A 10,661-nucleotide genomic window follows, 5' to 3' on the forward strand; every position below is an offset into this window, starting at 1 on the left:
TCCCTGACCACTCAGCCTTCACTTTTAGAACGGTTTCCAGGCAGAGGCGGGGCAGCTAAATATAGTTGCGGGGCTAGGGCTCAGTCGGGGAGGATCCACCGGCTGGCCGCTGTTCACTGGAGCCGGCCACCTGTGCTGGGAGTCCCCTGTCCTTGCTCTGAGCTTGCTACTTGCTTCTCACCTATCTTCAGACACAACTCGGACGCCCCTGCCGTTCCGTTAGGCCTGACTTTGAACCTCCTGGGAGTGTCTTCTTGCCCAAGATCTCCAAGGAGACTGTGAGCCCTGTGGGTCCTGTGGGCCTGCCCATATGGGGGAGGGGAGGGCGGAGGCTTCTGGGAGGCGAATGAGAGGAGAGTCGGGGCTTTGGGGAATCTGGGGCTAAGGCAGGGGAAGGACAGTGGGTAAGACGGTTTGCAATCTGGGTAATGTCTAGAAACTGTTTGAGACTCCCTCCCTGGTAGGGGGGCTGTCCGCTGAGCCTCCCTGTCTGACCTCTCCTGTCCCCAGGCCCGCCATGTCGGCTGCGCCCGGCCTCCTGCGCCAGGAGCTGTCCTGCCCGCTGTGTTTGCAGCTGTTCGATGCGCCCGTGACCGCCGAGTGCGGCCACAGCTTCTGCCGCGCCTGCCTGGGCCGCGCGGCCGGAGAGCCGGCTGCGGACGGCACCGCGCCCTGCCCATGCTGCCAGGCCCCCACGCGGCCGCAGGCGCTCAGCACCAACCTGCAGCTGGCGCGCCTGGTGGAGGGGCTGGCCCAGGTGCCGCAGGGCCACTGCGAGGAGCACCTGGACCCGCTCAGCATTTACTGCGAGCAGGACCGCGCGCTCGTGTGCGGCGTGTGCGCCTCGCTGGGCTCGCACCGCGGCCACCGCCTGCTGCCCGCTGCCGAAGCCCACGCGCGCCTCAAGGTGTGGGACCCGGGCGGCCTCCAGCGGGGTTGGGGATCGCGTGGTGTCGTGGGACGGGGCAGGGCCCCTCAGGAGGTGGACGCATTAATTTGGACTCTGAGCTCCAGGGCCCAAGGCGTCTGGACTGGTGGGGACGGGGGAGTGGCGGGGACGCGGGAGGGGCGACGCTGCTGGGGAGTGGGGGCTGGGCCGGCGGAGAGGACAAAGGGGCGGGCCAGGGAGGGACTGGCACGGCGCAAACCTAGATTTTGCGGGCACGCGTGGGCAGCAGCTGTGCGCGCAGGCCCAGGTTGGCACCGAGACTTAAGTCAAGACTTTTTCTGGTTGGAGCTGTTAGCCTTGAACGCCTCCAGAGCCTGCACAGATCTGTGCGCGCCCTGAGGTTTGCAGTTCCCACGGGTGCCCCGAGAAAACACCTGGCCATTGGAGAGGCTGGCGCACACTGGTTCGCCCATGCTATACGTGTGCAAATCACGGGAGGATCTGTCTACACTGGCCCAAGAACGTCTGTCAGGAAGCGTTTATTGGGCTGTGTTAGAGTAAATGACAGGAGCAGGGGCAGGAGGAGGCTGGAGGCATGGAGCTGTCCTTGTCCCCGCGGTGGAGAAGCTGCCATCGTCTTCTGGTGGTCGAGGAGGGCTTCAGAGGATTACCTTTGCCCACAAACATCAGCATTTCACTGCACTTTCCTTGGCCGCCAGACTCCTAGAGGGGTAGACCGCAGTCCTCAGACTCCTATTTCAGGCCTTGGGCTCCTCTAGGGGATCAGCTCACCTACCCTCCCACTCCTGCAGGATCCAGTCCCGCCCAGCGCTGGTCCGGTGGTCTCCTAGTCCAGGGCGGGAGCCTCCTCCCCACCCCCCCCACCCCCCAGGCCAGGCTCACCTCTGCTGATAACCGCAGGACTCCCAACCTTGTCCGTCAGTCTTTATCTGCGGAGAGAGAAGGGAGTCTGGGAAGTGGAATGGGGCGCCAGGACTCCAAGGAGCCCGCAGCGCACAGGTGGGGCCGGATACAATTTGCCAGGGTCTTAATCAGCTCAGCCCTAAGCCTCAGCGAGGGGCTGGCTGGCCAGAGGTCTCTGGAGGAGGGGGACAGGAAGGCTGGAGCAGGACTGCATGCTGGTCTTGGCGAGGAAGAGGGTCAGGGTTCAGACAGGACCATGTGCCAAGACTCAGGAGTAGTCGAATGGGGTCTGGTAGTGGCAGGAAACTCACTGGGCCTCCCGAAGCCGTTCAGCCTCGTCCTGCATGCCCATTTCACTCAAAATGTCTGCAGTGAGCTGGGCGCCGTAGTCCTCGCGGTAGAAGGTGACCAGCTTGTCCGTGAGGTCCACGGCATCAAGTGCCCCCAGCGCCCCCCGCGGGATGTTCCGAAAACCCTCGCGCAGCGACGTGCTTCCCAGTTTCATCTTGAACTTCTTGAGCTCGTCGGGGTTAAGGCTCTCCAGCGCGTCCAGGATGGCATCGCGCTTCTTCCCCATGGCTCAGTCTGGCCGGCTCTGAACCTCGGACCCCGCACCTGCCCGGAGCCACCGGCCCGCCCTGTCCGGCAGCAGGCGGGGCTTTCGCTCCGGAGGACGTCCTGGGGAGGAGTTTGTCCTGGCAGCTGGCTCGGGAAGCCCCACAGGCCAATCCTGCGGCTCCCACCCGGAGAGCACTCAACGACAAACAGCGCCCAGCGCCACTTCCCTTTAGGGCCACCTGCCAGGTGCAGGTGACTGTTTCCATTCTGCAGAAGAGGAAACAGGTTGGAAGCCATGGAGGCGGGACTGGAGCCGTCGGATTCCAGGACCACGCCCCTGCCCGCACTGAGTGGCTTTGGCAGGAGGTATTAGGAGCTCCCCAACACCTGCATCGCAGGAGTCACAAACTGGTGGCCCCTGGTGTGCAGGAAGGCTGACTGGAGTGGTTTGTCAATGTTCTGCATTTACACGTGGGTTGAAGCCCAGGAATAGGAGGAGCTTGCATTTCTTCTTTACTCATCCTACACTCACCCCCGGAAGCCCGCACGTGCCAACTTCATACCCCTCTGGCGGAGGGGACCCAGACACATTTGTGTGCTGCGGGGCTGCCTCCTGAGGGGATGGGCGCAGGCTCGGGAAGACTCAACCTCCATAAGCAAGTGGAGGGTTAAGTCACCCTAGACATCAGGACCAGTACTGGCAAGGGCCCGGAGACCCGCAGGTGGGGATGGGCAGCTACCCGCCTGGCCGGAGGCAGAGCTGGCGTTGAGGCTGAGGGGCAGAAGGGAGCGGGATTGGGGCAGCAGTAGCACTGCTTCGTGTCTCGCCCCCCAGGCGCAGCTCCCGCAGCAGACGGCGCAGCTGCAGGAGGCATGCGCGCGCAAGGAGAAGAGTGTGGCGGTGCTGGAGCGCCAGCTGAAGGAGGTGGAGGTGAGGGGCTCAGCGGGGCGGGGCCGGGTGACTGGGGGTCCAGGCTCTGGGTCCCCAGCCAAGTGCTTGGGCCTGTCTGTCCCCACAGGAGACGGTGCGTCAGTTCCAGGGGGCCGTGGGGGAGCAGCTGGGCACGATGCGGGCGTTCCTGGCCGCGCTGGAGGGCTCCTTGGACCGAGAGGCACAGCGCGTGCGGGGTGAGGCAGAGGCCGCCTTGCGGCGCGAGCTGGGGAGCCTGAACTCCTACCTGGAGCAGCTGCGCCAGATGGAGAAGGTGATGGAGGAGGTGGCGGAGAAGGCGCAGACGGAGTTTCTCATGGTGAGCACTGGATCACCTTCCCGCTCCGCCCTTCAGCCGGGGGTCAGGCCCCTGAGACCTCACCCCATGGTCCGACAGGGACCCTGAGGTCCACAGAGGGCCAGGGAGGAGCCAGGGTCACCCACGGAGGGCGGGGGGAGGCTAGGGCTGCTGTTACGATTGCTTAGGTTGGGCACTGCACGGAGGCACTATATCTAAGTGGGCAGCAGCCGTATCATAGACGTGTAGGTTTGTGCATTTCTCAGGTCAATCTTCTACCATGTATAATTAGTTTCTTGGGGGAGGGGCTACCTTTTTCTAATTTACACAGAGATAAAGGGCTGGGGGTGGCCTTGAATTCCGGGTTTCTTTCTTTTTTTTTTTTTTGTTGTATTTTTCTGAAGCTGGAAATGGGGAGAGACAGTCAGACAGACTCCCGCATGCGCCCGACAGGGATCCACCCGGCACACCCACCAGGGGGTGATGCTCTGCCCACCAGGGGGCGATGCTCTGCCCCTCCGGGGCGTCGCTCTGCTGTGACCAGAGCCACTCTAGCTCCTGGGGCAGAGGCCAAGGAGCCATCCCCAGTGCCCGGGCCATCTTTGCTCCAATGGAGCCTTGGCTGCAGGAGGGGAAGAGAGAGACAGAGAGGAAGGGGGGGGGTGGGGGGTGGAGAAGCAAATGGGCGCTTTTCCTATGTGCCTTGGCCGGGAATCGAACCCGGGTCCCCCGCACGCCAGGCCGACGCTCTACCGCTGAGCCAACCGGCCAGGGCCAGAATTCCGGGTTTCTTTTGGCTTCTCCGATTCTTTCTGACCCCAAACCAGCATTCTTGGTTCAGCACTGCTGAGGACTCTCCCGGGTCTTTCCTGCTGGCTTCAGCTCCATTTCCTTTTTCTTTCTCTCCAGAAATACTGCCTGGTGACCAGCAGGTGAGATCAGCCGGGCCCTGCCTTTCTTCCCAACGTGCCCTGGTCTTGAGCGGCACTGGCTTGCTCACCCTCTACTTACCTTGTGCCTGCCCCCTATTCCCACTGCCCTGTCCCTGCACAGAAACGAACCCACCTGGTCCTCCTCCTCAGGAACCTCCCAGACAGAGGTGGGCAGGGACAGAAGCATGACTGTGTGCTCAGTGCTGCCCTGGAAGGAAGTGGGTGGCCGGGGCAGGCTTTCCAGAGGCGCGCACACTTGCGTTGGACGCAGGAGGAATGCCCCGGAGCTAGCTAGGCCGCGAGCTGGGGGAAGGGCGCTGCAGGCAGAGGCGACATCAGGTGCAGGGACTGGGAAGAGGGAGGGAAGACGAAGCCGGTCTGGCTGGCGGGCAGATTGGGACGGGGTGGAGCAGCTTGGACCGGATCCCAGCAAAAGACATTTAAAAAAAATTGTGGTGATAGATACATAAAGTGAAGCGCTTTAACCATTTTTTAGTGTTCGTTTTAGGCTCGGAGTCACCAAGTACATTCATGTTGTTGTGCAACCATCACTACCATCCACCTCCAGAAATTTATTTTATTTTTTTCTGAAGTGAAAAGCAGGGAGGCAGACAGACTCCCGCATGCGCCCAACCAGGATCCACCCAGCATGCCCACCAGGGGGCGATGCTCTGCCCATCTGGGGCGTTCTCCACTGCGGCTGGAGCCATTCTAGTGCCTGAGGCGGAGGCCACGACGCCGTCCTCAGTGCCCGGGCCATCTTTGCTCCAATGGAGCCTTGGCTGCGGGAGGGGAAGAGAGAGACAGAGAGAAAGGAGAGGGGGAAGGGTGGAGAAGCAGATGGGCGCTTCTCCTGTGTGCCCTGGTCGGGAATCGAACCCAGGACTTCCACACGCAGGGCCGACGCTCTACTGCTGAGCCAACCGGCCAGGGCCCACCTCCAGAATTTATTATCTTTCCAAACTGAAAATTCAGCAGTGGAGTTCTTTTATTTTTTTTCAGGGTTATATATCATATTTATTTTATTTTACTTTTCTGAATTGAGTTTATAAACGGTGACACTGGTGAACAAAATTATACAGGTCGCAGGTGCACAATTCTACAACACGTCTGAACACTGTATTGTGTGTCCTCCTCCCCCCAGTCAAGTCTCCACCCACCATCATTTACACACTCATAGCTTCCTGCCTCTCCCCCTCCACACCCACTGGGCAGTCACCACACTGTTTGTTCATGTCCATGAGTTTTTTCTGTTTTTAACTTTTTTTTTTTTTTTTTTTTGCATTCTTCTGAAGTTGGAAACGGGGAGGCAGTCAGACAGACTCCCGCATGAGCCCGACCGGATCCACCCGGCATGCCCACCAGGGGGCGATGCTCTGCCTATCTGGGGCGTTGCTCTGTTGCATCCAGAGCCATCCAGAGCCATCCTAGCGCCTGAGGCAGAGGCCACAGAGCCATCCTCAGTGCCCGGGCCATCTTTGCTTCAATGGAGCCTTGGCTGCGGGAGGGGAAGAGAGAGACAGAGAGGAAGGAGAGGGGGAGGGGTGGGGAAGCAGATGGGCGCTTCTCCTGTGTGCCCTGGCCGGGAATCGAACCCGGGACTCCTGCATGCCAGGCCGACGCTCTGCCACTGAGCTAACCGGCCAGGGCTGAGTTTTTTCTGTTTTTAGATGAGTGGATAAAAAGGCGGTGGTACATTTACCCAATGGAATGCTACTGAGCCATAAAAAGGAAGGAAATCTTACCTTTTGCGATAGTATGGATGGACCTAGAGCAGTGGTCCCCAACCTTTTTTGGGCCACGGACTGGTTTAATGTCAGAAAATATTTTCACGGACCAGCCTTTAGGGTGGGACGGATAAATGTATCACGTGACTGAGACAAGCGTCAAGAGTGAGTCTTAGACGGATGTAACAGAGGGAATCTGGTCATTTTTTAAAAATAAAACATCGTTCAGACTTAAATATAAATAAAACAGAAATAATGTAGGTTATTTATTCTTTCTCTGTGGACCCGTACCAAATGGCCCATGGACCGGTACCAGTCCACAGCCGGGGGGTTGGGGACCACTGAATTAGAGCATTTTACTAAGAGAGATAAGCCAATCAGAAAAAGACCAGTGCCATACGATTTCATTCACATGTGGAATCTGATGAACAGAATGAACTAACTAGCAACACTGAGACAGACTCAAGATAGAGAGCATGCTGACAGCTGTCGGGGTGGGGCTGGCTAAGGGGGTGGAGGGGATGGAGCAAAAGAGGACAAAAAAACCCAGTGGAGCAGTTTTTAGGCTGTGATGTGGGGAGACCCTGAACCTGCACCCCAGCCCTGTCTCCCTCTGTTCCGGGTACTGCTTCTTGCCCCGCCCCTGCTCCGTGCTTCCTCCAGACACCTCCTCACACCTCCCTGTCCCCTGTCCCCAGGCTGCAGAAGATCCTGGCGGAGACACCACCACCTGCCCGCCTGGACATCCAGCTGCCTGTCATTTCAGATGACTTCAAATTCCAGGTGTGGAGGAAGATGTTCCGGGCTCTGATGCCAGGTACTGGGGCGGGCTGACTTTGGGTTGCGTTTGCCAATGTGTGGGGGTTAGAAGGCTGCAGCCACACAGAGGGGCTCCCTAGTCCCAGCTACGGAGATCACTGCGGAAGGTGCCCACTGCCCCTTCACCTCTCCCCTTGTCCCCGGTACCATGCTAAGAGGGCATGGGATTTGTGGGTGTGCGACCTGACAGGGAGGGGACACTGCTTACGGGAGGGGTGCTGCTGCTGCTGCTGGCAACCGGGGAGGCTGGGGCCTGGGCTCCAGCCTGTGCGGCCCTCGGCCCGTCTCTGCCGCTTCTGGACGGAGGAGATGATAATCCTTGCCAAACGGGCCCGAGGTTCTCCAGAGCTGGAACCCTGGACCCTGGCCCGGGCCAACACTGACTCTGGTGGCCTGTGGCTGGGCCCCCCTAGGGCTCAGCCTCCTCTGCCCAAGAGCTAGAGAGCACTGGGGTGCTACAGCTGACAGAGCTCCCGGACATGTCCCTGTGGCTTGTCACCCTCACTGCCTTGCGGGAGGTGGGAGGTGGCAGTGGAGGGACCTTTGTCTTATCCAAAAGACTAAGGCCCAGAGACTGAGTCCAGACTGGCTGAGGTCACACAGCCGGGGAGGTAGAAGCTGGCTTCAAACCCGGCTCCCTGGCTGTATCCTACTTGTGACCTGGGCCTTGGATGGCCAGTTGTACTGTTTGTATCAACCTAATCCTCCCACACACCCAGGAAGGAGGGGCTATGGCCTCAGGTTACAGCTGAGCAAAGAGAAACTGAGAGGGTGTCACCCGCCGCCGCCGAGGGTCTGGGAGGATTAGAGGCGACAATAACCTGGTCGTGGGAAAAGGCTCGCGGGAGACTGACACACGGACCTGCCCCGTCTCCCACTGGCAGCGATGAAGGAGCTGACGTTCGACCCGAGCACGGCCCACCCGAGTCTGGTGCTGTCTCCCTGCGGCCGCCGCGTGGAGTGCTCGGAGCAGAAGGCGCCGCCCGCGGGCGAGGACCCGCGCCAGTTCGACAAGGCCGTGGCGGTGGTGGCGCACCAGCTGCTCTCCGCGGGCGAGCACTACTGGGAGGTGGAGGTGGGCGACAAGCCGCGCTGGGCGCTGGGCGTGATTGCCGCCTCGGCCAGCCGCCGCGGCCGCCTGCACCCCGTGCCCTCGCAGGGCCTGTGGCTGCTGGGGCTGCGTGAAGGCAAGACCCTGGAGGCGCACGTGGAAGCCAAGGAGCCGCGCGCACTGCGCTGCCCGGAGAGGCGGCCGGCGCGCATCGGGATCTACCTGAGCTTCGGCGACGGCGTCCTCTCCTTCTACGACGCCAGCGACCCCGATGCGCTGCAGCTGCTCTTCTCCTTCCACGAGCGCCTCCCCGGGCCGGTGTACCCCTTCTTCGACGTGTGCTGGCACGACAAGGGCAAGAACGCGCAGCCGCTGCTGCTGGTGGGGCCCGGGGCCGAGGAGGCCTGAGCTGCCGGCTGGGCGGAGGAGGGGGCAGGGCTGGGGGGCGACGGAGGGGGCTGGGGATCCCAAGCGTTTTGAGAATTGAGGTTGACAAGGTGGGGTGCTGCCAGTGAGGTGTTGGGGTGGGGGCGGGGAAGGGAAATCTATATCTATGTCGGGTCAATGGGGAAACCCCCGTTTGGGAACCAGGAGGTCCAGGTGTTCCAGGAAGAAGCCGAGGTTGAGGGAAGGGTGGGGGTGGGGAGAGGGCTCAGGAGCCTGGGGCGGGTGGGGGGAGGAGCCGGAGAGCTCGGCAGAGTAAGGAGCCGCTGCGGGGTCAGGCTGCCCTCTGTGAGGACCTGGAGTCGGGGCAGACTCGCCATTTCTGAAGGCCTGTCACTGAGTGCTTCTCCAAGTGGAGCACGGGTGAAAACCACCTTCTCAATGCACGCGACAGCGACTTGTGGAAGCACAGATGGCGGAGTGTCTGCCTCGGTCGGTCCCGGGCAGGGCAGAAGCCTGCATCCACGGTCCCGGTGTTGCTGAAGGGCAGGGCACCCCTGCAAGCCGCTGATCACATCCCTCTGGTCGTCTGGTTGGGAAGGTGTCCATTACACCGGGCCAGTTATCTGATAACTACCAGCTATCGGGTATAGAAAATCCAAAATACGTTCCTGCATTCAACAGCCATTTGACAACGGCCAGAGCCTGCACCAGGTGAACAAACGGGCCCCCAACTCTTTCTCTTTCCCTCTGGAGTATATGTTCACTGAGTGTGTCGGACATTGGGGAAGTCCCCCAAGTTGCCAACACAGAGAAAAGCCAGATGGAAGCCCGCCGGCCCGGCTGTTTGTGGAGATAGAAGGCTCCCACCCCATCATCTGAGTTGGTTCCCAGGTTTACTTGCTGGTTCACACCTTCCTTGGTTTTAGCTCAAACACCCATTTTCTGGGCTTTGGAGTAACCGCTGGGGCTGGGAGGCCTCTGGGGAGACTGGAGGCTGTCTTCTTATCCTGAGGGAAGGCGACAGCCTGGGGCCACTTGCTCTCAGGGGCTGGGATGTTACTGGTGAACTGTGACAGGCCTGGGGACCGTGGGGAATTTTCTAGGGTGATGGAAGTAAGAGGCGGGGCAAAGGGATGGTTGTGGGTAGAGTAAGAAAGGCCTCTAGGTCCAGCGGGGGCCGGGGGCTGGGGGCTGGGGGCACACTCTCATTTGTGTACCTTAGAGGAAGGCCTGTTGGGCACTGGCTCTGAGACACAGCTGAGAGGGTGACCTTGAAGAGCTGTTTCTTTCTGGAAAACAAAACAATAAAGTAAAAGGGTTGTTTGGTTGTAAAATCCAGCAGTATAAGTAAAAATGATTGTATCCTGACTCCTTCCTCATTAAATCCGTGTGAAGAGACAAATGAGCTATTGTTAGGCAGTAACCTCCTTATTGGCCTCCCAGCCTGCAGTCTTGACCCATCAGATCTTTCTGAAAACACAAATGTGGTCAGGTGACCCAGTGGCTCAAAACTTGGAACACCTCCTTATTGCTTACAGGAGAAAGCCCTGTCTTTGACTTGGCATTCAAGGCCCTGTGCTATTGCTCAGCCTCACCGTGTGCCACTCCCTGCTCCCCCCCCCCCCAATCCTGCAGCTCTGCCAGGAATGCCTTCTCCCCTCCCACCCGTCCACCAGGACTCGGGAATACCACCGTCTCCTCTCCTCTCCTCTCCTCTCCTCACACAGCACCTCCTTACAATGTGCACCCTGCCGCACTGGATCCCTGCTGTGGGCGTCTGGGGAGGGCGGGTGACCAAGAGCCCAAAGCCCCTTTCTGAGGAATGGGGATCGGAGCAGCCGACGTCGAGGCCAGATGAACTGTGCACAGATGGATGAGGGAAGGCGGCGGTGTGAGGAAGTGGGGCTGTCAGGTCTGATGCCAGTCTGACCCCGAGTGAAGGAGATGGGAGGGCAGCTTGGGTGGAAGCGACCACCAGGCCACCCCTGCGAGGAGCCCTGTGTGTGCCCGGAACAAGCCTGCCGTGTGTCCATGCTCAGTGGCTGGTTGGGACAGCCTGCCGGTGCTGGCACAGCAGAGACACAGGATGGGTCCCCTGCCTTCAGCTGTGCCCTCAGCCACTGCTCCTCTTGGTTGGAGTCACCT

General features: G+C 60.2%; 2 protein-coding genes across 3 annotated transcripts; one reads left to right on the plus strand and one right to left on the minus strand.

The window, feature by feature from the left end:
- Nucleotides 1–135: 135 nt before the first annotated feature.
- Nucleotides 136–8,571, plus strand: TRIM72 (tripartite motif containing 72). Of its 2 annotated transcripts, none has more exons than XM_066383330.1 (7): nucleotides 136–287; nucleotides 511–907; nucleotides 3,207–3,302; nucleotides 3,391–3,621; nucleotides 4,510–4,532; nucleotides 6,958–7,076; nucleotides 7,963–8,571. In XM_066383330.1, the coding sequence occupies exons 2-7, from the start codon at nucleotides 518–520 to the stop codon at nucleotides 8,535–8,537; spliced, it is 1,434 nt and encodes a 477-aa protein (XP_066239427.1). In that variant the 5' UTR covers nucleotides 136–287; nucleotides 511–517; the 3' UTR covers nucleotides 8,538–8,571. The 2 variants fall into 2 exon arrangements, with proteins under 2 accessions (XP_066239427.1, XP_066239428.1); XM_066383331.1 differs by having other exon boundaries at nucleotides 151–278.
- Nucleotides 1,414–2,467, minus strand: PYDC1 (pyrin domain containing 1). The gene is made up of 3 exons (XM_066383332.1): nucleotides 2,125–2,467; nucleotides 1,793–1,839; nucleotides 1,414–1,612 (listed from the first exon to the last, which is right to left on the minus strand). The coding sequence occupies exons 1-2, from the start codon at nucleotides 2,388–2,390 to the stop codon at nucleotides 1,836–1,838; spliced, it is 270 nt and encodes an 89-aa protein (XP_066239429.1). The 5' UTR covers nucleotides 2,391–2,467; the 3' UTR covers nucleotides 1,414–1,612; nucleotides 1,793–1,835.
- Nucleotides 8,572–10,661: the final 2,090 nt, after the last annotated feature.

The sequence above is a fragment of the Saccopteryx leptura genome, chromosome 4 (genome assembly GCF_036850995.1).
Source record: "Saccopteryx leptura isolate mSacLep1 chromosome 4, mSacLep1_pri_phased_curated, whole genome shotgun sequence".
In the NCBI taxonomy this organism is placed as follows: Eukaryota; Metazoa; Chordata; class Mammalia; order Chiroptera; family Emballonuridae; genus Saccopteryx; species Saccopteryx leptura.